We start from the raw sequence: 26,932 nt of genomic DNA on the forward strand, positions 1-26,932 counted from the left end.
GGGCGACGGCCGAGTCCCGCGCGCGTCACGGCGGGGTGCTGTGGGGGCGGCCGCCCGCTCGCCGTGCTCCTCGCGCCCCGGAAGGACAAGCGGGTGCTGGGAAGATGGCGGCCGCGAGCGGGCTGGCGGCGGCGACGGCCCCGGCCCCGGTGTGCGTGCTGGTGCTGGGCATGGCCGGCTCCGGGAAAACCACCTTCGTGCAGGTGAGGGGCGGCTGGGGGACTGCGGGGAGCTGCCGGTAGGTTTCCCCCAGCGCTTCCCCCGTGTCCAGCAGGGCTGACGCCTCCTCGTGTCCCCTTAGCGACTCGCGGCCCACCTGCACGAGCAGCGCTGCCCCCCGTACGTGATCAACCTGGACCCCGCCGTGCACGACCTGCCCTTCCCGGCTAACATCGGTGAGTCCTGCCGCCCCGGCTTAGCCGCGGGCCGTGGCGGGCGGCGGGCGCTGTGAGGGAGGGGGTGGTCCCGGGCCAGAGGTGTGGCGTGTTTGTGGAGTCCGCCAGAAGAAAGCCAGTGTGGTTTGCCATGAAAAAGTAAACCCGTTTTTGGTATACTGCTTTTCCTGTCTTTCGCGGAAGCGGGGGGGGGGGAGGGGTACGTGAGGGGTTTGGCTAGGTTGCTTGCATTCTCTTTAAGAGATTCCAAGTCCTAACAAAAGGAAGGCCTTTAAGGTTTTCTGTTTTTGTAAATTTAACTCTTTTCTCCTGCCAGTCTTTAACATGTGAACTTTTAGGACCAAAGGTATTCTTCCATCGCGTTTGTACGGTTTTTTACATCATCTGGTGTGATTTGATGTGTTTGGGTTCTTGTGGGTTTTTTTCTTTGTCAGATGACTGATGTCAGATGAATAATTAGAGTATCTGTTCCAGTGCTGGATCTCTAATAATACAGTTACATATATGTACTTTGTTAACTGATGTTGATCAGATGAGAATAAAATTCAGCTGAAACGGTTACTGCTAAATACCTAAATTAGTGGTGTTTCACATGAGTTATGCTGGGTTTCACATATATGTTGAGAGCATAGCTAATCTGTTAGATCTTATTTATTCTGTTTGGGAGATTTTTTTCTGTTGGTGCTAGATCTGTTACTGAGACAAAAGGAGACTTACTGGAAAAAGAAGGGCTTTCACCTATCAGCAAATTGATGAAGAAGGATATTTTAAAAGTGATGTTCTAAAACTATTTGTACGTCTTCCTCCTCTAGATATCAGGGACACTGTGAAGTACAAAGAAGTCATGAAACAGTATCCTTTTTTTGTCTAAATAATGATATTTGGAATCTCAGATTTTGTGAAAAGAGTCTGTCACTTCCACACACTACAACGAAGCAGGCAGGAGGTGTTGGAGGTTGCAGTAAGGCAGTGTTGTGTGAAGATCAGAAGGTTTTGACTATGTATTTCTTGCATGTGAGTTTAGAAACATATCTTCTACAAGATTTGATACTCCTTAGCTTATTTTCTCCTGTGCTAAGTAGTACTTTTTTACAAATAATAGGCACTCTGCCCACACCTTTTTTTTTTTTTTTGTTCTTTCAGACGACTTGTATCTTTTTTTTGTGGAAGCCAGCAGCCTCTTCTCCATGTTTTAAGAAGTCTAGTTTTATTTGTTACAAACAAATACACAAATTCCTATTTGCCTGTGGTAGGTGGAGGAAACTATTTCCACTTTGTTTGACCATAATCAAAGCACTGTTGTCTTTCTGAATCTCAGAGACATTGGACAGTTGGCTCTTGTTGCACAGTAGTTTGATGACTATAGTTCAGTAACATTACACTAAAATGACTGCACTTCCAGAGGGTTATGGAGGTCCTTTATCTCTTAAGTTAATAGCTGGTGCAGATGGAGATAATATACAGTGTTTGGATTTGAGTTGCTAGTGTGACTCTTAAATTTAATATTTTAGACAAAAATAAAGATGGTGGGGGATAGGATTCTTGATTTTGGCTGTTGTTTGATTTGGAGTTACCAGAAAAACATCCAAGTATTAAGTTTCAGTTTGGTATGTAGGTGCATTATTTGCTTTACTGTGTCTGTTAGCCATTACTGGAGTTTAAGCATCTCATTAAATAGTGCTTAAGGAGGGTGTCTGGCCTCATGTTTGGATATTGAGAGTAGTGGCCCTAGAAAATGGTATGTACTCATGAAAATCAGTACTGGTTCTTATGCAGTTAAAAAAAAATAAATTCTTTGTTTGAACGTAATTAGTATATAGATATGTATGTGTGAAAAAGGATTTTGGAATCCTCATATTCAAGCCGACACTTTGAGTATCTTTACAACATTCATTCATGTTATAATTTAAATTGTGCTAAAAATGTATTTGTGCGAGAAACCTTTTAATTATCTTTTGAAGTATAAATTTTTAAAATTAAGTGCATTCAGGGCATTGTTAAATTCTGAGTTACTGGCTGTGTTGTAAATCTTTTTGGAAAGACAAAGAAGGCTTTGATGTATACACATACATATATTTTGTCTTTGTACAGAATGGTAATGCTTGAATAATAGCAAGGAGAAGCCACAACATAGCCCCTTTTCCTTTTGTCAATCACAGTGTTTGGGCAAGAGAGAGATCACTTTGTATTTGTTATGCTACTGCATCACTTAAAAGACTTAACTGTATATTAGAGGCATTGTCTTTGCTGCAAGGTATCCAATGTGCATTGTGCATGGCCAACTAATACAGAATTGAAGAAGCAGCCCTCTGAGGCCTGCATAATCATCTGCTTTCCTAAATGAAGTGTCTAGATATGGGCTGGGCCCAAATGGTGGAATAGTGACCTCTCTCAATCTCTTTGCTACAAGATTTGATCAGGTACGAGGTTGTTCCTACGTGATACTGTGCTGGGAGGCTGTGGGATTTTTTGTGTATTTGGAACGTCAGAGAGCACTGTGTTTGGTTAGCTTCCTAATTATTTCTTTGGAGTTAGAGTATTCTCCATACAGAGCCATGTATTTTACAAAGCTGCCAAAGCACATTAGCTTTCATATGAGAGACTTCAGTTTTTCAGCTTTTTTAAAAGTAGAATTTAGAAGCCACGTGTACAGAACATTCTTTAGTCTTTTTACATAACTGTTCTGTTGCACCGTGTTCACTTGCGGCGATGAAAGAGGCACTCGGGATGACAACGAGATGCTTCCGAAGCAACGGGAAAAAAGGAACTCTTTATTGTCTCTTACAGCATACTTACATGTTACTAACACAGGAGCGCATATCTGGCTTGGCTGGGATGTTTGCCAGTCCTCAGAACAGTTAAAGATAAAAACATTCCATACGCATACTCGTGACTGTCTTCAGCCACATCTTCCCAGGCATACACCAGGCCATCCTCCAACCCGATCTTGTAAAACTAGTTCTTCAAAGGCTTGGCAAACATGCAGCACAACAAATTCTAACGTTCACTCTTGAAACAAATGCCAGGTGTTCCGAGCTGCTCCCACATTTGCTATAAAACCTTTCATATGAATGCTCTGATTTTGAAGTAGGGAAGCTCACTTCTGGAAATGGGTTAAGTTTTCCTAGGGTTACTGGATAACTGACTGCTCTCTTAAATCATAATGCTAAGTCAGTGCTGGGGTGGGAACTTGGGCAAGAGATTGAGACAGTGCACAATCTCTTAGTAAAAAGGTAGGGAACAACTGCGTTTGTTATACCATTTCTTTAGCCGGGTATTAGAACACAGACAAAATCAAGGCTGTCTTTGACCTTGCAGTGGTCTAAGCATTTTCACTTTTCCTTAGGAGGGCATTTTCACACACTGAAAAGCTTAGACACTCTAATCTTCTTTTGATACATACATGCAGCTGTGCAAGTTAATGTAGTTTCTGTTACAAAATGATCATGAGAGTTTCCTGTTGTGAGCCGAAATACAAAGTATACTCCTTCTTTTTCAATCAGGTGATGAAGTTTATTGAAAAAAGGCAAAATGCATCTAAGTGAGTACATTCTATCAAGTTCTACTTTTCTGGGATCACTGTAGGAAAACCATACGAAATCCTAAAAAGGCTCTCTGCATGTTTTCTACTTGTTTTTCAGCCTTGGTGTAAATTTTATGTGGAAAAGGGCATAGAATTAGATAAACAAGGATATATCAAGGAAATGTCTGCTGATTCCAGTTCTGCTTCTTGTCTTCCATTAGACTCCAACTTTTTCTCGCGCACTGTTCAAATAGGCAACAATTAATTCTTCTTCTGAAGAGTTTGCAGTACTAAGTGTCAAATGGATGCTTTCAACTTTAATAGAATCTGAAGAGAGTACGTGCTGCTTAGTTGCAAAACTTACACAGGAAATTTTCAGGCGTGCCCATAAATCTTGTCACTGTTTGGGAGAAGCTTTTCTGATCTGTAACAGAATAATAATGTGATTTGCCATTACTTGCTTGTGGTAATCTAGTTAGAACAGGACCTTGTGCTTAACTAATTTTCCCTTATTTTTTGTTGGTGATGGCTTCTTACCAGGTATGTTATTATTGACACACCAGGGCAAATTGAGGTATTCACCTGGTCAGCATCAGGAACCATCATAACTGAGGCCTTGGTAAGTGTTTTCTACATGACTTGTCAGTGAGACTGTGTGAACGAAGTTGCTGTTGAACAGCATGTACTTCTAATTAAAATATCTTTTACTTTGGGTTTCCAGGCTTCCTCTTTTCCTTCAGTTGTTGTTTATGTGATGGACACCTCTCGCAGTACTAACCCTATCACCTTTATGTCCAACATGCTGTATGCCTGCAGGTAAGAAAAGCTGAAAATGCAGTCTATCTGCTTTGATTGCTGTGTCTCTGATACTTATTTTGGATGGGAATCATAGAACGGTTTGGGTTGGAAGGGATCTTTGAAGACCATCTAGTCCACGCCCCCCTTCCGTGGGCAGGGACATTTTTCACTACATCAGATTGCTCAAAGCCCTGTCCACCCTGACCTTGAACACTTCCAATGGTTGGGCATCCACAGCTTCTCTGGGCAACCTGCTCCAGTGTCTTGCCACCCTCATCATAAAAAAATTCTTCCTTATGTCCAGTCTAAACCTACCTTCTTTCAGGTTAAAACTGTCACCCCTTGTCCCATCACTACAGGCCCTATCAAAAACTGTCTCTCTGTCTCTCTTATAAGCCCCCTTCATATACTGAAAGGCCGCGATAAGGTCTCCCCAAAGCCTTCCCTTCTCCAGGCTGAAAAACCCCGACTCTCTCAGCCTTTCCTCATAGGAGAGGTGTTCCAGTCCTCTGCTTTTGTGGCCCTCCTTTGGACCCACTCTAACAGGTCCATGTCCTTCTTGTACCGTGGGCCCCAGAGCTGAATGCAGTGCTCCAGGTGGAGTCTCACGAGAGTGGGGTAGAGGGGCAGAATCCCCTCCCTCGACTTGCTGGCCACGCTTCTTTTGATGCAGACCGGGATGCAGTGGGCTTTCTGGGCTCGACTGCACATTGATGATGCCTTATATCCACGTAATGCTGTTTTGGTTATTCTCTTAGTGGTTTTCCCATTGGATAAGCAAAATAGTTTAGGTGTCAGTGGACATCTGGAGGTCATTGGGTCAGAGTTCCCACTGAAAGCATTAAATAATCCATCAGACGTTAGTGTGATAACCTCTAGTTACATGAGACCTAACACATTGCCTGTTGCTTATAAAATCATTTATCTAAGATGTATCAAGATAGCCTTGTTTAAGCTTCTTCTTGTAAACACATGATATTTTATTCTATTTTTTTAATGTTATTGATACTTTCAGTGATTCTTCAAGATTTGTTTGGAGCTCAGCATAGCATGGAGTTGTTGATTTATTGTCTTTTTCCTCGTATGTGGATTTATCTGTTTTCTTTCATGTTAAACCAGGGACTAAATACCTATTTAAGGATCAATATATCTAGAGCTGTCATAATTCATGATAAATGTTGGTAAAAGGTTTTCAAAAAACCTATCAATCCTTGTACCAAGGTCAAAAGCTATATCACTGTGATAGGATTATGCAAAACGTGTCTTATTACATGCTGCATTTTCTGACACTAGTGTTGAGCAAAAGATGCTAGAATATATACAGTGAAATGAATATGTAAGCTCATGTTTCAATGTAGTTTTGCTTTATAGATGTTTTGAGTTGTTTGAATTCATTGCTCAGTTCACAAATACCTCAGAACCTAAGGTTTGAGTCAAAATAACTAGAAAATGCGGACAGAGTTAAAAACTTGGATCTGAGAGTCATAGGAAATAGTAATCAAAATCAACTGGGTGCATAGAAGGAGATTTTATATCTTACAGATGTGCGCTTACATCTTGGGGGGGGGCATATTTTGTTCAACTATGGTAAGCAGGATTTGGGTGAAAATTACATTCTACTTGATGTGGAGGAAAATACTTATCTTTGAAGTCAAATGTATTCAGTTTTGCACAAGTCTTGTCTGCCTTATGCTTAACTGGTTTTCTATTCTAGTGAGATTTAAATTAATTTTTAATGTTTTTTGTGGTGTTTTTTTTTTTTTTTGTCCCCCACCTCCTGCCCCAGTATCCTGTACAAGACAAAGCTACCTTTCATTGTTGTCATGAACAAAGTAAGTTAAAGCTATGGTTTCTATGTCCTAGTGGAACATTGTTCTGTTTAGCTTGCTTTGCTGTACTGTTTTTGTCTTACCACAATAATAGATTTTCTAGAAAAGAGAGACTGGGAGGGAGCTGCAGGCTGAAAACTGAATCTAAAAGTGGTCTTTAATCTGGTATATAAATGCACAAGAAGAATCAGGGATGGACACTTACACCCAAACATTCAAGTTGGAGATGATACTAACAGTTTGAAAAATGTTTTGCACCTTAACCCTAGGCTATAAGGGAACTTAACTTTGTAACGTAAGGGTAAGTTCATTACTGAATCTGGTCTTACAGTTCCCTGCTTCCTCAGAACAATTGTCTTAATCATTAATTATTTTTCTACTCAGCAGCAGACTGATGACTCAGAGTGGGAATTGTGTAACACCTGCCTGTTTTGAAGAAAGAATCCCATGTACTGTAGCAAGCAAAACTTAATAAAAAAAAAGTGTTTGGTCCCAATCTGTGACACTAAAAATATGCCAGTATTTGCCAGAACGCAGGTACTTACTAGCCCAAGGACACACCTTCACTGTTTGTAAGGTACTTGTAGCCTTAAAGGAGTGCTTTTGAACTTAACAGCTAGCTGACTCTTTAAACATAACAATTTCACATATTAAAAGAATCCCCTTAGATTTTTGGTGCAAGTACTCTTCCTTTTCCCCACAGACATCCTTTGTATTCAAGGAATTGCTCCCCAGCATAGCAAGCTTTGCATGTGCACACACGTATATCCCATACGCTTCCTCTAGAAAACCCATGCTTTGAATGTGAAATTTTACCTCACACCCAGCCGAGTAGGATTAGTGTCTGATGTACTCCAACTACACACATCTTCCCAGTGACCCAAATCATGCATGTCTTTGATATCTGCTGCTTACTTAGCAAGTTTTTGTACACTGTTTTCTTTCTAACTCAAGACAGTAATTTTAGAATAAGCTGTTAAGCTTTTTCTCTATAAAAAGGCATGAGATAGGAAAAATCATTCTCTCTTAAGACTGAAAGAAATAGGACTTCCTTAGTATATGTAAGGAGAGGTGGGCCCAAGGCTTAGGATTCATAACTTTAAACTTCATTTTGATCTGATGTTCAGCCTTCGGTAAAAATTAAGGGCAACAGCATTTGAGGAATTTTTGACAAGCATTTTAAAATTGACTCTTGATAAGAATGGAAGAATCCCAAGGAACTGATATATGTGCAGTGAGAAACACATAGATTTAAGGAATGTTAACATTTGCAGAGGAAAAAAATTGTAATTTCTAGAGTTGATTTAATTTTATTTATAGAACTTAATCAAGCTAACTCTAAATAGTCAGGCTTTGACCCTTGATGGAGTCAGTTCTGTCTCAAATCTCTTGAGTAATGCTAAGCAATACTTTCTTCATCTATTTTCTTCCTTCCCATTGGTGCTGGCAAATGAAATATATCAGAGTTCTAGACACTTCATGTTGTGATAATAGTGGATATACATGTGGTAAGCTATGTTTATAAAACTATTTAATAGACTGTTTGCATACTAATCCATGTAAAATTACGGAACCATCTCACCTGTTTGTGTCCATTGTCTTGCACTGAGTTTAGATTATAACTTCTTCAGGTCAGAGCACAGCTCACTTTTTATAAAGATCCTGTAGGCTGTTACCCAGTGTGGAGATAGCTCCCTCTCCCCCCTGACCCTCAAGCCAATCAAGAAAGGATGGGATCTTCAATGAGGACTCTTAGTGTCTGGCCTCAATCATGTGATCTAATATTTACAACTTAAACTTTCTTGTACAGTATGCAGTTTTTGGATGCACCTTTCCAGTAAACCATAGAAGCCTTTAGACTTGCAATTGTTTCCTTAAACATCCCTTCTTAAAACTGGGTTAGTGGTTGTTTGTCTTCTCTTCCTGTATTCAAATAGTTGGTTTGATAAAAACAGAGCTTGGAAATCTTCAGAGCAGGGCTGAATATTTTGAAAAGATCAGCATTTTGAAAGTAAGTTTAAAATGGAAATTTTTTATTTGTCCACTTAACAGCCTAAGGCTAAGACTTCATCATTATTACTTACGAAAATTTTTTCTTCTCCTTCCAGACTGACATAATTGACCACAGTTTTGCAGTAGAATGGATGCAGGACTTTGAGACTTTTCAGGATGCCTTGAATCAAGAGACATCCTATGTCAGTAACCTGACTCGTTCTATGAGTTTAGTGTTGGATGAATTTTACAGTTCACTGAAGGTAAGAATCTTCCTTTTTTTTACTAGCTTTTATAAAAGCCTGGAGAAGGGAAAGTTGAAGGAGGATATTATTGATGTGTATAAACACCTGATACGAGGATGTAAGGAAGACAAAGGCAGGCTGTTTTCGGTGGTGCCCAGTGAAAGGACAAGAGGCAATAGACGTGAAGTGAAATACAGGAAACTATGTTGAAACAGAAGAGGAAAAAAGAATTAACTGTAATTTTACTGATTGAGCACTGGAATGGATGGTCCAGAGAAACTGTGGAGTCTCCATCCTTGGAGATACTCAAAACACACTCAGACAGGATCTTGAGCAACCTGTTCTAGTTAATCCTGCTTTTTGAGCAGGAGAGGTTGGACTAGACGATCTCCAGAGGTGTCTTCCAACCTCAGCCATTCTGTCCTGTAAAAGGGCTTTGCACTGCCCTGTTGAACTGGAATCTGTTGACGAGTCTTGCACTGTGGGTGAGGATTTGCTGGTTTGAACATAAAGTAACTTTAGTTGCTTGTCACATTGAGTAGCAGCCTGAATCATTTAATACTGAATTGTGATTAATCATCAGAAGAAAGCTAAGATAGGCTGGTAAGAGGTAATGTTCTGTGTTGCAGTGTTTCCCATGTGAGATAATTTTCCTTGTTCTGAAAGTGTCAAGTACAGTTGGGCAATTTACTATGTAGGAAGAAGGGAGAGAATCTCAAAAACAAACAAACAAAATCCTGCATATTTGCTGATGCAAGAAAAAGTGTTGGTTTTTTTCCCCACTTACCAGAGGACAAACCCATTCAGTTTCTCTGAAAACACTATACATTGGAGGATGTTAATGGTCCCATAGTCTGCGCTAAAAGGGTTCAGCTAATTGTGTTTTTCGTCAGCTTTTACTTAAGAAAAAGCAAGCAAATGGCTTTATGGATATTACAAGAAAGGCAATGAAAATAAAAAAGTGATTCCATTCATAGAGATAATGGTAATTTAGCCAAAACAAAAATAGTATAAGTGCCCTATGTGGAACAATATACAGTCTTTGTAATGGTGCCGTATACAGGACTAAAGTACTTCCTAGGCACGTCGTATATATTAGAATAGTAGAGTGGAGAACAGGACATATGCAGAGGATTATACAGTAGAAGACAGCTTGTATTTCAGTGCAGTGAAAGTATAAACATTAATATATATCAGCACAGTGCCTAGACTAATGCTTAAAATCCTTTGGAATGCTTGATTGTCTGCATATTTACTGTACTATTGATAAAATGCAAGGCTCTGTTGGAAAAAGTCTTCCATTTGAAAGTGAGTACTTAAGACTGTCTTGCTTATGAAAAAGAGGGAGAATTTTCATTAGAGGATGTAAGATTCTTAAGGGTCACCAAGTACTGGCTAGTAATAGTCTTGATTAAAGGTGTTTTTAGATAATTGATTTAATAAAAGCAGAACAAATGGCCAAAAGTGTAATGACAGACAAGTTCAAATTAGAAAGCAGATGTGCATTTTGAATGTACTGCCATAGTAACTGATTAAATTCTCCATCTTTTTGCTGTTCTGGGGGTTGGATTGGGAACCTTTTAAAATGTGCTTCAGCTAAATACAAATACAAGTAGGCAGAACTTCAGAGGCAAAATGTCAGTTCTTGTGGTCTATTTTGCTCTTTAATTCTAGTCCACTGATATTGCAGCAGTCATAGTAACCACTTACAATACAGGGTTCAGAATGAGAACTTGGATTATTAACAATAACCAAGTAAACAGAAGGACTTGATCTTTCTTTTGATTTGCCCTCTCTTGTTCATTAGGTTTAGGCATTGTAATGTCTTAACTATGTTTTTTGTGGTGTATTGAGATTGGAAGTACAAAGACGGGTGCAGAGTCAGGTTTGGGTTTTTTTAATGGTTGTTCCCCCCCCACCTCCCCCAGTAAAATTTGTAAAACAGACAGGAAAACGCAGGTTCCTGAGTTAAACAAGAGAGAGAAAGAAAGGAAGGAAGAAAACCTGAAACAAACAAAACAACCAAAAACCAGAGGTAGTAAACATTAACAGGTGGAGAAAGAGGTTGAAAGTAGGAATGACAGAAACGGGAGTTTTACTGCATACTCTTATGCCACTGTGATGATTAAATGGATATCATCAGATCCCTCTTTTTTTTTCCAGTTTAGGTGGTTTCTTGTTTTTGTTTTTTTAAAGATACTGCTTAGTCTTTCCAGCTCTGATCATCCATTAGTTACCTAAAAACTTGGTTCAGTTACTCTTCAGTTCTGGTGTATGGTTTTCTTTTATAGGTGGTTGGTGTTTCTGCTGTGCTCGGCACAGGACTGGATGATTTTTTTGTTCAGCTTTCTAAAGCTGTAGATGAATATGAGAGGTAAGGTGATAACCTTTGGTCCCTGACCCAATGAATACTTGAAGTTACTGATTCATGAGCCCACTTCTTTGATTTGAAGGACTGCACACTTTACACAGCCAAGGTGGTCTAGGGTTTCTAATAAACTTAAGTGCAACAGTCAGCATAAGAAGCAGCAGTCAAAAGGGACTATTCAGTGGTGAATTTTTGTGCTAACTGTTCAGTGAAAAAGTAAAAGCTATCTGTGCCAGCAAATCCGTGAAGTCATTTTTTTTCCTCGATTCCACACAATGATCAAGGTTTGAATTGTCCTCAGGAAGCTAACAGATCAGCTTGGCAGGCTGAATAGATGAGCAAGTTGAAATTCAGTAATTCTTTGAGAATTTGCTCCTTACTGGATTCCTCCCCATTAAATACTGCCAGGCTGCTCTATAACATTAGAAAGCAAACCTGGTAACTTGGATTACTTGGAAATACCTAAACCAGACCATAGATTATTGTTAGAGGAAAATATGTCATGCTGGATTGGATAGCTGGAGAGAGGCTGCTACAGCTTCATGCTCCCAGGTCTGATTAGTCTGGCCTGGTCATGCCCCCAGGTCTGCATACTACCTAGTCTCTGCTTACATGCAAATAGACACTTTTATTCCCTTATCCGTTTATTTCCCATGCTTGTTCTTCCCCAAATCTCCTAAATCCCTCCCTTTTCCCACCTTTGGTTCCTCCCCTGAACATCCTGTAATAAATCCTGTGCTATCCTGAAATGCTCTTTTCCTGCATCGCATAATGTGTCCTGCACCCCTAGGCAGCCACCCTTCTGTGCTCACAAGGTGATCCAGAGAGCTCCCAATGAGGCATGGTGATGGGTTTCACGCCTGGACCATGGGGCTGGTGGCTCTCCTGGGACAGCCCTGGGAGTAGCTGGGATAAGGTGTCCCTTCTTCCAAGTCCTTAATTTGGATTCCCTGCCTGCCACCGTGCCCTTGTGTTCTTCTGGGCTTGTTGAGATGTGTCTTTGATGGTTCGATGGCTCTCTGTGATGGGCCTGGGAGTATCTGGGCAGGTTATTATTTGTGCTTTCCCCTCCCTCCCAATTGTCTCTTTGTGCTCTTTGGAGGTGCTGAGGAGTTTTAAACATAACCTAACAATTACTCTGGGATACACTGCCTACATAATGAAACCCTAGTTAAGGGTTTCACGTAAGCCGCCAATGTGCTATTGCAGCCCAGAAAGGCAATCGTATCCTGTGCCGCATCAAAAGAAGTGTGGCCAGCAAGTTGAGGGAGGGGATTCTCCCTTCCTATTCTCCTCTCATGGTGCCCCACCTGGAGCACTGTGTTCAGCTCCGGGGGCCATGGTACAAGAAGGACATGGACCTGTTAGAGTGGGTCCAAAGGAGGGCCACGAAAACAATCGGAGGACCGGAATGCCCCTCCTATGAAAAAAGGCTGAGAGAGTTGGGGTTGTTCAGCCTGGAGAACGGAAAGCTCTGGGGAGACCTTATTGCAGCCTTTCAGTATGTGAAGGGGGCTTATAAGAGAGACAGAGAGACAGTTTTTGATAGGGCCTGTAGTGACAGGACAAGGGGTGATGGTTTTAAACTGAAAGAGGGTAGGTATAGATTGGGCATAAGGAAGAAATTTTTATTATGAGGGTGGTGAGACACTGGAGCAGGTTGCCCAGAGAAGCTGTGGATGCCTCATCCCTGGAAGTGTTCAAGGTCAAGTTGGACGGGACTTTGAGCAACCTGATGTAGTGAAAGATGTCTTCCTGTGGCAAGGGAGGTTAGACCAGATGATCTTTGAGGGTGCCTTCCAACCCAGACCATTCTATGATTCTAAGAAGTGGGTATCCACATCCACTTTATCCTTACTTCATTAAAGAAATATTTCAAAGATCCCATAGTACAATAGTTTGGAAGTCTGTGAACAGTCTTTTTGTATGAGATCCCATTGAACTGTCTTAGGAGGCACAAGTACTGGCAGAGAAAGTCATGTCTACCATAAGAGCAGAGTGATAGATGAGCTGATTAGGTATAGCAGTGAAATGACTACCTCAGTCAAGCTGGTTTAATTTCTTATCCAATGAGACAGTGTGAGAAGGGTTTGCTATTTTAATGACATGTTCACTTACTCTGCATCCATTGGTTTCAGAATCCAAATCTGGGTAAAAAGTACCATTAAGTCTTTCTGAAATGTCTCTCAAACATGAAAGCCTAGAGAAAACTCTTTCTGGGATAGAAACAAGCCTCCAAGATGATCCTTACTTAATTTTAGTTAAGACTGAATGCAGTCTATTTATCTTTTCAGAGAATACCGTCCAGAATATGAGCGCCTGAGAAAAACACTGGTAAGTATTTTCAACTATTGTATACCTGGGCAGTGTATCTTGGGGTCACTTTTATGCACACAATTGCCTCTGTGGTGGGAGGGTCTAACATTTAATTTACTGATCATACTTATTGTGGAAAAACTCCTGTCTTGAAGCTTGCCATCTGTCTTTTTTTACTAGATTTGGTGGAGCATATCTTCACAAAAATAAAGATGTTTTGTAAAACAGATGTTGCTCAGTGTTTTAGTGCTAATAATTTTTTGGGCAAATTGTGAGAAAATGATTGGGAAAGATTTTTATATCTTCCATTCAGAAGGATAGAAACTTTTTTAAAAATAACTTTCCAAAGTGATTTGTTGAGAATATCGCTGTATCTTTCCGCACCAGTGACGTGTACTGTTTTGACTTAGACAATTAAAAATGAAGACTGAATTGCAGTACCAAAATCAGTAGCTCTACTCACCTTCAGTTCTGGCTGTCCAAAGGAAAGTTCTCTGCATGCATGACTCCACTGAGTTTGGCTTCCTGATGCTGCTGAAAATGTTTTGGAAGTCCATCGTGCTGGAGGTTGCTTTCCATGTTTATCCCTAAGTTCTCTGTAACCTTAGTTGTAATGTAAGACTTGCTTATTGACATCCTCTTTCTGGCTGGAGGACAGACTGCCAGTACTGGGTGAGATTACTCTTCTACTGATGTTTTAAATATACGCAGAATTCACATGTAACTTTGTACCTACAGGAGAAAGCTCAAAATAAACAAAAGAGAGAGCAGCTGGAACACTTGTGGAAGGACATGGGCAGCGTTTGTGTGCAGGGCAACACACTCGCAGGTACCTTACTAGGAAGGTTAAGTTTACTGCAGTTGTCTGAAGACTCTGCCTTGAGAAGTCATATAGTACTTTTCTGTCTTCACAGCAAAAGCGTGAAAGCAGCTTCATGTTAGTGGAGTGGGGCTTTAGTTCCTGTGGGATGTGTCAGACTTAGCTCTTCTGTGTGTCAGTCATAGCCTTGAGGAGAAAAAACCCTGCTGTGTAGATAAAGCAGTGGACATACTAGAAGTAATGAAATACTTTAGAAAAGGTGAAACAGTCAAATTAGAATATGAGAAAGCTCTGCTCTTGTTTGAACTGTTGCTTATATGAGGTTGAGCATGGTGCTGATGCAGTCTGTCCTATATCTTTGGAATCCAGAAGCAGCTTTCTGCCCCTTTAGAGTAGGTATTAATTGCTGTGTTTATGTACAAATAGAAATTGTCAGGGCACACACTAACTTACTTGTTAGCATGCTGTTTTGTGTATAGCCATTTCTGTTCCCTTGAAGGGTCTGATGATGCTTCTGCAATGGGTCCCTCCGAGCTGATCCTAACACGAGGAACTCTTGACGAAGAAGAAGAGAGGCAGAGTGATACTGATGACATTGACCATGAAGGTAAGGGAATGAGGGATCTGATCTGGTCTAAAAGCTGCCTGTCTAGTCAGGAAATACCCTCTGTATTTTATTAACAGGATTGACTGTAATGAGAGCCTAGAAAACAAGCAAACTTTCCGTCATTAGGTGTCTGAATCTGTAGCAGAAGCCCAGCTGCAATGCTTAGTCCAGTGATATCACTCTCTAACTTTGTGAAATTTCAATTGTAAATTTTCTATTCAAGTAATTATTTTTAATAGGTGTATAACATGCATAAACCAGACAACTTGTTATGCTTGGAGCATGCAGTGACCTCTGAACTTCATTAATGCACAATATGTTTCATCATCTTTTTGGCCTTACAGTTTCTGGCCCTGGCTCTCTTCCCTTTTCCTGTGACTCCTGGTCTTGGAGCAATATTCTAAGTTCTTACAGTGTGTGATTTTTCTCTTATATAGCATGCAGACTTAATCTTCATTCTTTCCCTGTTGCATTGATTTTTAGGATCACTTATTTCTTTTGCCTTGTAATGAAGTTGAAGATCAGACAGACTTTATGTGTTGGCCTGACTAGCCTTACTCTAGCTTTCTTCAGTAACACAAGTAGAACAAGTGCTGAAATAGTGCTGAACTGTGGATTTTTCCCCGCAGTTACTGAGGAGAGTCATGAAGAACCGGCTTTCAGAAACTTTATGCAAGAGACGCGGATGAAATACCAGAGAAGCATCAAACCGAGTGAATGAGACCTTCAGAAATAGAGGGTTTGGAATCCCTTGTAATGGAGTTAAAAGTAAAGGAACAGCATAAAGAAACTTGCATGGAACCATGCATGAAGTCTTATATCTGTGAACAACTTCCTCTGACATATTTATATCTTTCTTCCTGCAGTAACTGTTGGCTATATGAGTTGAAGGTCTTGTATCCAACTGACTGCAGGTTTGGCTGTCTGCCACTGTGACTTCCTGAAGCTGAAGGAACCAGATAGGACTTTCTTTTGCTCCAAATTCTTTAGATGTGCCTGTTGAGAGCTCACATTTTGAGCTCTGACAGTATTAGCATCTAGAGTATTTCTTGGTCTCCAGAAGTGTGTTCTGTTCACCTTGTGCAGACAGGTGTCTGCTGCAGCCAGGACATGAGTGAAATCTCTGCTGCATGAAACTTCATCAATCTAGTGTTTGATGTTTTGGTTTTAATTAAATATATTTTATGTACTAACAAATGCATGATGGTTAATAGCAGGAGATTTCATTTCACCTTTCTAATGTGAGACTTTTTTTCTATGCTTACAGCCCACCCATACAGATGCACAGCAAGTGCATCTTAATTACATTACAATAGACACAATACAGATGCCTCCTAGGAAAAACCTGAGTAAAGAAAGTTCCCAGGAGGGAAAGTAATTAAAAGAATCTGGCTTGATTCTGCTGAGAACCGAAGTATGCACGGCTGTGCACCGGCTGCCTATATCTGCAGGTAATGTAAAACAAAGGCGTTTCTATAGATGAGTGCTTACATGGAAGGTAGACAAGGACTTGGAGATTGGCTAGTACTTACTTCCCTGGCAGGTACCACAGGCACAGATGTTCACTTGCTGTTTACCATTCCGAACTCTGGAATCTTTGTTTTCTTTCCCTCCACACAATACTGTGGCCTCATTGGAGAGATTTCTCAGTGGGAATCTGGCAGCAGTCTGCTAGCACAAGTTCTATAGGTTTGTGGAAAAACAATTTCTGTGAATTGTAAAAGTATAGCTGGCAGGGAAGGGAAATTGACAACCAGCTGTAACCTGCTAGCTCTGAAATGCTTACTGCATTATTAATGCAGAGCTTACCAACAGTACAACAATTTCAAATATAGATAAACTAGACCGATGCTAGTAAGAAGTATCAGCAGAAGCAAAGCTGAAACAAAGATGTCATAGCATACTGGTAAGTTTAAAATAATACATCTGTTGTTAATCATAGAATGTTTTGGGTTGGAAGGGACCTTTAAAGGTCATCTAGTCCAACCTCCCTGCAGTGAGGGCATCTTCCACTAGATCAGGTTGCTCAGAGCCACATCCAACCTGAGCTTGAATGTTTCTAGGGATGAGGCATCTACAACCTCTCTGGGAAACCTGTTCCAGTGTTTCACCCTCATTGCAAAAATTTCTTCCTTACATCTAGTCTGATTCTACCCTTTTTAGTTTAAAACCATTACCCCTTGTCATATTGCTACAGGCCCTATTAAAAAGTGTGTCCCCATCTTTCTTGTAAGCCCCCTTTAAGTACTGGAAGGCCACAATAAGGTCTTCCTGGAGCCTTCTCTTCTCCCAGCTGAACAAGACCAATTCTCTCAGCCTTTCCTTGTAGAAGAGGGCGTTCATCCCTCCGATCATTTTTGTGTCCTCCCTCTGGACTTGCTCCAACAGTTCCATGTCTTTCCTGTGCTGAGGACCCCAGAGGTGGATGCAGGACTCTGGGTGGGGTCTCACCAGAGCGGAGCAGAGGAGCAGAATCACCTCCCTTAACCTGCTGGCCAAGTTTCTTTTGATGCAGCCCAGATACGGTTGGCTTTCTGGGTTGCAAGTGCACGTTGCCAGCTCACGTCCAGCTTTTCATCCACCAGTACCCGCAAGTCTTTCTCTGCAGGACTGCTCTCAGTCCCTTCATCCCCCAGACTGTATTGATACTGGGGGTTGCCCCAACCCAGATGCAGGACCCCACACTTGGCCTTGTTGAACCTCATGAAGTTCACATGGGCCCATTTCTTGAGCTTGTCTGGGTCCCTCTGTTCTGCCAGTTTGTTGCCATGCACAATGTGGATCCCTTCAGTAGCTTGGCTTAAACACTTGGTCTACCTCATAGCTGGCCCCTGTCTCAGTTTCCTCTGTTTCTAGCACATGGACATAATAAGCACCTGAGGCCTGCAGCCCCAGTCTACTTGCTGGTACAGACCTCACTTGTATGCATGCATGCACATGCTCCCACATGTGCACACAAAATCCTCTGCTGTGTGGCCTGGACTCCCCCTGGACTCTCCCGTTTCCTCTGGTAACCAACTCCCCATGTTGCTTCGCCCTTAGAGATGCACACACATGCACCACCACCACCCCAGTCCCTCTATCAGGGACAAGGCTGACCAGACAACCCTCTGACCAGCAACCTGTTTTACATGTGAATGGAGCCCTTTATCCCCTTATTCTTCTATTTTCCGAGGCTCGTTCCTCCCCAAGCCACTCTTACACTGCACTGTCCCCATCTTTAGTTCCTCCAGTAAACATACCATATTAAGTTCTGTTTGATCCCTGTGCTCTTCCCCTGCATTCCATATTGAGTCCTGTAGCCCTTCAGTAGTAACCCCCCTGCAGTCTGTAAGAATGGAGAATGTCTGCTGCTGGCTTGCTGTGATGGGAGTCACCCTGGACTGTGGGGCTGGGGGTCTGCTGGGACAGCCCCGGGAAGAGCCAATGCAGACACTCCATTCAGTTCATGGGGATGAGCTTTTTATCACATAACCTACCAGGGAACCACAGTTAAAGCTTTGGAAAAATGCTCTAAAACTGAGAATAATCGAAAGAGATTTTGGTAGTTGGATTCATTTGCAGGATAATCTTTTGAGGGCCAGCAACTTGAAGAGAAATCCCTCTGCCCATTTTGTTGATCTCAGTCATGTTTTAAGTAAGCATGTGCAGAAGGGGGCTAAGGGAAGTAGCAGCCTCGTGCTCCCCACCCCCCCTTTGCAGCCTGGAGCTTTTTAAATTTTCTTTCTGCATCACTCTGTCCAGCTCCTGTTTTTTAATTCCTCCCTCCCTGTCCTGTTGCCCATGTGATTTTTTGCCTTTCTCTGTTTCTGGGCAGCTCTCTGTCCTTATTCATTAATTCCTCCCTTTCTGTCGCTTTTGTCCTTTCTCCGTGTCACTGGCTCTGGCTCTCCAATGACCCTATTTAAGAATCCCCCCCCCCCTTCTTTATGTATGCGTTGCTATTCCTTTTGCTTTCCAGCTTTTTTTTTTGCTCCGTGTCCCTATTTCTTAATTTTCCCCTCTCTGCCCTGTAGCATGTAGCTATGCGGTTTGGTTTGTGTTGTTCCACCCCACTGCCGCCCCCCCTGTCCCAGCCCTTCCCTCCGTCGTTTGCTGTCCGGGCTCCCTGACCCTGTTGTTTCATTCTTCCCTCTCTGCCCTGTTCTTTGACACTTTTTTGTCTTTCTCCATCTCTCTCGGTCCAACTTCCTGCCCCTGTTCTGCTTTCCTCCCTCTCTGTGATGCTGCCTATCCCAGGTTTTTCCTGCATCTCCATCCTGCTCCCCGGCCGGCCGCCTTTGTCGGTCTCCGTGCCGTGCCTCCTCCCTCTTTGTGCTGCTTCTCTTCCTCTCTCCCTGCCGCTTCTTTCTCCATCCCTGGGGGGCTTCCTGTCCCCGTCCTTCTCTCTGGGACCCGCTCCCTGCTTTCTGGTGCTTTCTCGCTACACCCCCGCTGTCCAGCCAGCTGCCGCTTTTCTCCTCTCTTCTAGTGTCCTGCTCCTCGTATTTGGCAGCCTTCGCCTCTGCCCAGCAGCCCATCGCTCCAGGAGCCAGCCGACCGACCGTGCGTTCCCCGACGGACCGACGAGCGTCGCTCTGGGACCGACTGCCGAGGTGTCCCAGGAGCAGGGGGAGCGGCGGGGGGGCCCGAACCAGACTCGCTCGCAGGGCTCTTAGGCGCGCGACTGAATAAACGCTGGCCGTCCGTCCCCTTTGCCCTCCGGTCTGCGTTTGCGCTCCCTTTGCAAGGGGCGAGGGGCCGTGAGGGAGCCCAGGGGAGGAGGAGGTGAGGCGCTGGGGGGGGTCGGGTCATGCCCCCCCTGTTCCTGCTGGGCTCCAGCTGCGGGCCGGGGCTGGAGGAGCCGCAGGTGCGGGCAGTGAGGCTGATGGCGACGGCCCTTCCCTGGAAAGGGGGGGCTGCCGGGGGAGGGGCCGGGGCGGGGCCGGTGGGAGCCCAGGCAGGAGCGGAGCGGGCTGCGGCTGTGGCTGCCCCAAGGGAGAAGTTGAGCGGGGCCGGGCGCCCCTCGGACCGCGAACGTCGGAGGCGGCGCGGGGGAGGTGGGGGCCGCCTGTGCCGAGGCCGGGGGCGGGGGGGGAGCCCTGGGGGCTCACAAGTGGCCTGGGAGCACGTGGGCGGGGGAGCAGGGCCCCGTGGCGGGGCTGCGCAGCCGGCCGGCGGGTACTGGGGAAAACGCCCAGGAGGACGGCGGGGCCCGTGTCGGACGCGCGGGGCGGCGAAAGGGCGCCGGAGCTGCCCGGAGCGGCGCTGGGGGCTCGGCGGGGACTGCGGCTGCGCCGGCGTGGGGGTGGGCGGAAACGGAAGCGGCGTCCCCTCGGGGTCAGGCAGCAGGGCAGGCTGCCTCCCGGGGCATGCCGGGAGCTGTAGTTTTCGCGGACTCGGCGACCGGGCAGCAGCGCGGCTCTCGGGCGCGGCGTAGTCCTCGCTGCCGCCGCGGCCCCCGGAGTCCGACCGGGTCAGACTCAGGAGCGTTGCCGGTTTCGCGTGGTTTTCCGCGGGCTTCCCGCTGCGCCCGCTCCCCGACCAGCCGTGCGGACGCGCCTCCCGGGCGCATGCGCCGTCCTGCGCGTGGGGCAGCCCGGCGTTCGCGCGCCGGCTCCGGCCCCTCCGGCGCATGCGCGGTGTCCGGGAGCAGCGTGGCGGCGGCGGGCGAGCGCCGAGACCGCGGGTGAGGCGAGCGATCCCCTCCGGCGGGGGCCGGGGCGGTGGCGGTGGCGGGGGGGTGCCTCCTGCCCGCCGGCCGCCCGGGGCTGGCGGGACGGGAAGCTGCGAAGCGGCCGCTGCGGCAGGCTCCCGGTCCGCCGGAGGCGAGCCGGGCCAGGGCAGCGCCGGGCAGTTCCCCGAGAGCCGATAGAAGGGAAGAGGGGACGGAGGCGGGCGCCTCCCCGAGTTGCCGGAGCTCCCCCGGTGCCTTCCCCCGGCCCCGCTCGGCCCGTGCGGCTGCCCCCAGCTCCAGCCCCTCCCCTGAAGCCTGTGCTGTAGCCGCAGGCAGCCCCCGAGCCCTGTCGTGAGGGCAGCAAGCTGGCCCTCCGATGTTCTCGAGTCTCCCTGAACGTGGGTGCCGTAAGCAGCGGTGCGGGGAACGAGCGGCGTCTGCGGAAGCCCCTGCGGAAGGAGGGGCTCCGGCCAGGGTCGAGCTACGCTAATAACGGTCACTGCTGCCTCTTTCCCTCTCCCAGAGGCCACGCTGTGAGTGCGGTTGTCCGCTCGTCCCCGGGGATGCCGTTGACTGCAGCAGCCTCAGGCTCGCGTGGGCTGTCTCCGCCTGGCCTCCCTCTCCTCGCGGTGCGGGAGCACAGAGGGACAGGCGGAGCGCTTGCTGGCTGTGGACGGGAGCTGCTGAAGCTGGAGAGGCCACGGAAAGGTAGAGAAGAAGAAACGGAAGGCCGGCCGGCAGCTGCCTCCTGCTGCAGGCAAGAGAGAGCCTGCCTCTCTGGGTGTGGGAGGATCCCTCCTCGTAGTCCACAGCAGGTCAGACCGCCAGGGTCTGTATGCATGACCAGCAGCGCGGTACGGCCACGTAGTGAGCGAGCGAGCGAGGCTACGTGTCTAGGGGGCCTCATCTCGTAAGAGCTGCGAGGCGCTCGCGTGTTCCGTTATGTGGAGGACAGCCAAGCGACTGGAGTTACAGAAGAGGAAGGCAGGAGAGAAGGAGAAGGAAGATTCTGAGCTGGCAAGGCCTCCTGGCAGCTCCAAGAGCGAGAGCTGTGGTGAGTCCTGGGCCCTCGGGGCCCTGTCGCTCCTCTTGTGCGTCCCGGTCCCTCCCTGCCTCCCCCTCGCTTTCTCATGGTGCTGTGACGTTTGGGGTTTTTTTTTGTTTTGGTTTTTTTTTTTATTTTGCTTCCCTGTACCTCTCCTCTTCTGTCTATTCTCTTGTCCTGCTCCCTCTTCCTCTCCCCACCCCCACCCCCGTCTTTGTCCTGCAGCCAGTTGCTGTTTTTTCCTTTTCCATCTCCTTGTCCTGATCTGCATCCGCCTCTTCCCCGCCTCCCAATTTCTCTGGCCTGTTCCCCTGGCGTTCTTTTCCTCTCTGCGCCTCTATGTGCTGCTCTGTGTCCCTGCCTTCCTATCTCTCTTCTTCCTACTTTCTGTTTCTCTCTCTATCCCTTTGTCTTGCTCACTGTTGCTGTTTATTTTTGTCATTCTGGATCTCGCTGTCCCCGTCCTTCTTCCTGTTCATCTCTTGCTCTCCGTGACCCTTTGTGCTGCTTCCTGCCCCTTTTTTATTCACCCTCCCTCTCTCTGCAGGGCTCCTGATACCTCTCTTTCTAAATTCCCCACCGCCCCATGCTTCTCACGGTCTTTGTCTTTCTCGCGCTCTCTCTCTCGTTGTCATCGTTCTTGTCTGTCGCTCTGTCTTGCTTCCTGTCCCGTCGTTTCTCGCTGTATCCCTCTGTCCCGCTCCCTGCTCGTATTCGTATTCCTCTCTGTCCTGAGGACCGTCCCAGTTTTTGATCTCCGTCCTGCCGCTGTCCTGATTTTTCCTTCTCTGCCACGTTCCCTGTCCCTCTTTCTGTCGCTTTTGCTCTGTCCCTGCTGCTTATTTCTCCATCTCTGTCCAGACCCCTGTCCCTTCCCCCCCCGCCCCGCCTTGCTGTCCCTCTGCCTTGCTTTCTTTCGCTACCTTTTCTGTCTGTCTTTCTCTGCCCGGTTCCCTCTCCCGCCCTTTCTGACTGTGTCCCCCTGTCCAGCTAGCTGTCGCTGCTTTCTTTTTTCTGTTCCTCAGTATTTTTTTCTTTTTTCCATATCTCTCTCCCACTGCCCATTGCAGTTGGTTTTTTTCCCCTCCGATGCTGGCCTGCTCTTTGTCCCTTTTGTCTGTCTCCTCTCTGTCCTTCTGTCACGCTCCCTGTGTCTATTTAATCCCTTCATCTCTGTCCTGCAGCCCGTCGCTAATTTTTTTTCCTCTTCCGTCCCTTTGTCCTGCTCCCCGTCCTTGTCTCTCTTTCCCTTGGTTCTGCCTCCCGTCCTTTTTTCCTTTCTTGCTCCATCTCTCTGTCCTGCTCCCTATCCCTCCCGCGCTCTCTCTGTTTCTGTGTCCTTCTCCTTGCCTTTCCCCACGTTGTCTGTCTTGTTGTCCCTTCTTTGGTTTTCTTGTTTTCCGGGTGGCTGGGCCCGGCTACCCGCGGGGGTGCTTCGGCTGGGAGGTTTGGGGTGGGGGGCCTGGCCGTGCCGGTGATGGCGGGGAAATAAAGCCTGAAACGGCAATCGAGAAGCGACGCCCTGCCTGTGCTGGGGCTGCCCTGCAGAGGCGTGGGGCCGGGCCCTCTGCAGGTCCCGAGCACTCCCCGAAACTGCGCGTGGGGCCCCGGGGGTGCAGGGCTGTGGGGTGGCTACGCTCGGCGTCGCCCGTGGGCAATGCAGGGTCAGAAGTGGAGAACAAGTTTTCTGTTCCTGGGGCTTGACAGCAGGCTCACGTGGCTGATTCGGGGGCTCGGAAACAGACCGAGCTGCGCGGCTTTGGGCCCAGAAACAGAGGTCCGGCCCTGCGTGTTTGAGCCTTGAGAACACGCTCAGCAGCTGGGTTTTTTGGCTCCCAAATGGGCCCCGAGTCAGCTGGTGTGGGGGCCAAAAGCGGGAGCCGGCTTGGCTGGTTTTGCAGGTGGGTGGGAGGGTGTTGGGGGCTGCGGGGGGCGGGCAGGGTGCGTGGTCCCTCCCCGTAGATGGGGGTCTGGTTGTGTCGGACGCCGAAGTTCGGGAGGCCGGCACGCAGCAGGCCGAGCTCAACATCTGCGATGGTCTGTGGGGGGGGAAGGCGCTTTTCAGACCCCACGTGCCCTCTTTGAGTCCAGCTCTTCTTTCTGCGCCGCTCAGAATAGTTATTAAGTAATTAATTGCCCAAACTTAACGCATATTTACTTGGCGTGTAACTCTGATGTTTAATCCTAATGCTCCAGTTCTGACAGCAGTTGATACGCAACCTTATGGAAAGCCCAGACCGTTGCACGTAGCTGGAGCTTGTAAGGAGAAGCAGCTGAAATCAGGCGGAGCTTCAGTGCGGAGCTGGGGATTCAAGGAGCCAGAACTGTAGCAAGCGGGAGCTGGAACGAGGCGGGGTGTCCGCTGTCTGGAGCGTGCATTAGCCAGAGGCAAAAGTACCTGCGGCTGTAACGAGCAGGGGGCGCGATTAGCTGGAGCGTCTTTTCGCTGGAGCGTCCGTCGGCCGGACTGCGCTCCCAGCACGGCGGAAGAGCGGCCGGGCGCAGGCAGGGCTGTCCGCAGCAAGCAGCTCCGAGCAGCAGGGAGGTGAGTTGTCCTTCTGCCAGCGGGGAGCCCGGCCTCTTCCCTCGGGCATGCAATCCACGCCACGCTCCTCTCTCTGCGTGGAGTGTCTCTCCCGGTCCATTCCCGCGGGCAGAAGCGAGGTGGGGGTCCCCCACAGAGAAGGCAAATTTGCTGCTAGTGCCGAAAAGCTGATGGAAAAATTGCTGTTAGCAGATCGTGCCCTGTTCCTGAACTGGTCTCTTGATGTGTTTTTGTTTCAGGTGAAAGAATGAAATGTCCTGTCTGGTAAATTCAGAGCTGCCTGTTAGCTTCTTTAGGGGGTCGAGTGTTTCTCTTCTCTCTGTTCATACTGATTTTATGGGCAAGTTGGAAATAGCCTTTTACTTTTTTATGTATAACTGAATTTTTAGGAATATGTGGTGTCCCTGTAGTTCATTTTTGAGCACCTAGATGCCAGTAGAAATGTAATGAGTGAAACATGATGGGAACTGGTACTTGATTTTTATTTGGGTTTGTTTTTTTTTTTTTTCCCTTCCCCATTAAGAGTGTTGATGGCATGTTGTCCCGTGGGACAATCCCCATTCCGTTCAGCGGAGTCTTCAGTCTAGGACTTTTAAGTGAAAAAGTTTGTCCTTCCAAAAAGGGACTAGTCATTCCTAGGACCGAGGCATAGACTTGCAAGGAGAGTCGCTTAAGTACGTGATTGGAATGAAAGCCAACTTTCAGTTGATGTTGCTGCTGTTGGTCTTTGCTTTCATTGATTTCTCCACCACTCCCTCGTGGTTGGGAGCTCTGAATCGTAATGTTTTTCAGTCTCTAACACATTTCCACCCCCACCCCTCAAAAAAAGGAGAGGCAGTGTCTAAAAGTTAATTAGTTTGCTCACAAATGCGTGAGTAAATAAAATTTGAGTTATGATGATTAAAACCATAGAAATGACACCAGTCTTGCAGATCTGGACTATTTCTGAACAGGCATTCATCACACGCAAAAGTCGTCAGGGTACGAATCACCTGCGCTTCATGCTCTGCAAGACAAAATGCTGAGGCAGGGATGAGCTCTGAAAGAAGAAGGGGGAACAAAAAAAAAAAAAAAAAAAAGGATACAGGGTCACGGTTTTGTTTTGTTGTTGTTTGTTCTTCGAGAGTGCAATATTGACTGGTGCCAGCCTGCAGAGCTCTTCTGCTGCCTGACCTCTCCTTCTCTTTCATGGCTGTAATTGTCGTTTGGATAATTGTAGAAGAGCAAGTAAGTTATTTGCCTCTGTGAATGTGCTGGTAATACCAGGAAGGCAAATGCTTGAACCGGTAGTGAATAACTGGGCTACGAGTAGAATTTCTGAAAGAAGAACAGCAGCAGCAGCAACAGGAAGCAAATAGCAAGTGACCAAAAACTTGCGTGTGTCAAACGCATCAAAGCTTTCTTGCCGAATGTTGTTTGGCAGTATGTTCCAAATGGCTTTTTTTGGTAAACGTAAATTTTCAGGAAGTTCAGGGCTGCGTGTGGCAAAACGTGTCCCTCTGCGTACGCGTCCTGCTACGGAAATAGCATGGGTCAGTGGCAAGTCCAGCGGCCGGGCTGCTGTTCCCTGCTCTCGACGTTGCCGTGGTAGTGTTGCGGTATTTAGACCTTCACGGACGGGCTGAGGAATGGAAGGAGAATGCCCGTTTTCTGTAAGGGCTCAGAATGCCGACCCTTTTCTCTGCCTGCCACTCCCCTGTGCGTGAGATGAAGCTGTTTTATTTTTCTCCCTTGTTCCTGGTCTAAATATTTCTGGAGCTGTTGCTGCTGTGGGTTTGCAATTGGTGTTACTGCGTTTTTGTAGCGTTGTGGCGATGGGTCGTTTCTACTGTGGCGAAGCGTCGAGATACGGTTTTCGGTTTAAAGCGTCCGAAACTACGTTCACCGGAACCGGTAACTCGCGGCGTAGGGGAAACCGATCTGGCGCGTGCAGCTGTGCTCGCAGGGGTGCTCGGTGGCTCCTCATCAAAACGGCAGGGTGTGTGCGTGGACATCCGTAGGGTTGCGCTCTGGGTCCGAGAGCGTTAACGTATTTTTGCTGTTGGAAGATGGAATGGAGCGTGTGCCTGTTAAATCTCAGGGCGGTCAAAAGCTAGGAGGGACCCTGAGCGGGTTTGGTGGCACAACTGCGGTTTTAAAAGATCTTGCCCGGTTGGAGCAACGGCCTGGAAAAAAGGATTCTTTTTTTGCAACGAGGCAGTTCACAAGGACAGATGTGTTGCTGTGCTCCTTAGCAAAAATACTCAACTTGGGACGTATAGGGTGATGAAGCCTCGGCTATACTAAGGCTTGAGAAAATGTCGGTAGGTCTCTATGTCTGTCACCTGCGTGTATCTAGGAAAGTGAGTTCTAGTGAAAGTAAAGTTGCCAGGGAGTCAAAAAAGAAAGGGAAGAAAAAAGAAAAGGCACAGTTGTCTGAAAAATGCAAAAGCTCTAGTGGCCCGTGTCAACAACCGTACCGAAGATGACGCAAAAATAGTTTTTCCTCCGCTCAGTCGTACTGTCTTCACAAACCTTCACAAAAAAAAAAAAAAGGCAGCTTTGGATTCCTACCCAGCTTTGTGCTAATGTTTTTTTTTCTTCTCTCAGCTGGATGCCAGCTGGCACCGTTTCGCCGTGGTTGCCCTTTCTTCTGCCGTGACGGTACGAGACAGACGGAAAGATTCCGTAGTGGCCTGCAAGTACAAGGTACGCCTACGATGTGTGTCTGCGTTTTTCCAAAGGTACTTGCGGTACGGACTTTAACGTTGAGAGTGTGCCAGCTCTCCTTCTGCTTTTTTTTACATGAAATAT

At 46.4% G+C, this 26,932-nt stretch overlaps 2 protein-coding genes across 4 annotated transcripts; both read left to right on the forward strand.

Annotated features, from left to right (window-relative positions):
* The first annotated feature begins 58 nt into the window (after window positions 1-58).
* LOC142039600 (GPN-loop GTPase 1-like) lies at window positions 59-19,590 on the forward strand. Of its 3 annotated transcripts, XM_075046335.1 has the most exons (16): window positions 59-203; window positions 302-395; window positions 1,208-1,247; window positions 2,749-2,815; window positions 3,899-3,936; window positions 4,459-4,537; window positions 4,640-4,734; window positions 6,503-6,548; window positions 8,654-8,800; window positions 11,074-11,156; window positions 13,445-13,484; window positions 14,205-14,295; window positions 14,786-14,893; window positions 15,523-15,661; window positions 15,760-16,344; window positions 19,365-19,590. In XM_075046335.1, exons 1-14 carry the CDS (start codon window positions 105-107, stop codon window positions 15,612-15,614), a joined length of 1,119 nt encoding a protein of 372 aa, XP_074902436.1. In that variant the 5' UTR covers window positions 59-104; the 3' UTR covers window positions 15,615-15,661; window positions 15,760-16,344; window positions 19,365-19,590. The 3 variants fall into 3 exon arrangements, with proteins under 3 accessions (XP_074902436.1, XP_074902438.1, XP_074902437.1); XM_075046337.1 differs by having other exon boundaries at window positions 15,523-16,344; XM_075046336.1 differs by lacking the exon at window positions 59-203 and having other exon boundaries at window positions 300-395; window positions 2,629-2,815; window positions 15,523-16,344.
* Window positions 19,591-19,825: 235 nt separating this feature from the next.
* On the forward strand, window positions 19,826-23,072 carry LOC142039394 (uncharacterized). Its single transcript, XM_075045808.1, has 2 exons — window positions 19,826-19,932; window positions 21,073-23,072. The coding sequence occupies exon 2, from the start codon at window positions 21,492-21,494 to the stop codon at window positions 23,070-23,072; it is 1,581 nt and encodes a 526-aa protein (XP_074901909.1). The 5' UTR covers window positions 19,826-19,932; window positions 21,073-21,491.
* The last annotated feature ends 3,860 nt before the right edge of the window (window positions 23,073-26,932 follow it).

The sequence above is a fragment of the Buteo buteo genome, chromosome 14 (genome assembly GCF_964188355.1).
Source record: "Buteo buteo chromosome 14, bButBut1.hap1.1, whole genome shotgun sequence".
NCBI lineage: Eukaryota > Metazoa > Chordata > Aves > Accipitriformes > Accipitridae > Buteo > Buteo buteo.

Coding starts and splice junctions, on each gene's coding strand:
- LOC142039600 (XM_075046337.1), top strand. CDS start 105: ATGGCGGCCGCGAGCGGGCTGGCGGCGGCGACGGCCCCGGCCCCGGTG. Junction 396..1,207: donor GCCCTTCCCGGCTAACATCG/GTGAGTCCTGCC, acceptor TTCCTCCTCTAG/ATATCAGGGACACTGTGAAG. Junction 14,296..14,785: donor GCAGGGCAACACACTCGCAG/GTACCTTACTAG, acceptor GTTCCCTTGAAG/GGTCTGATGATGCTTCTGCA.
- LOC142039394 (XM_075045808.1), top strand. CDS start 21,492: ATGTGGAGGACAGCCAAGCGACTGGAGTTACAGAAGAGGAAGGCAGGA.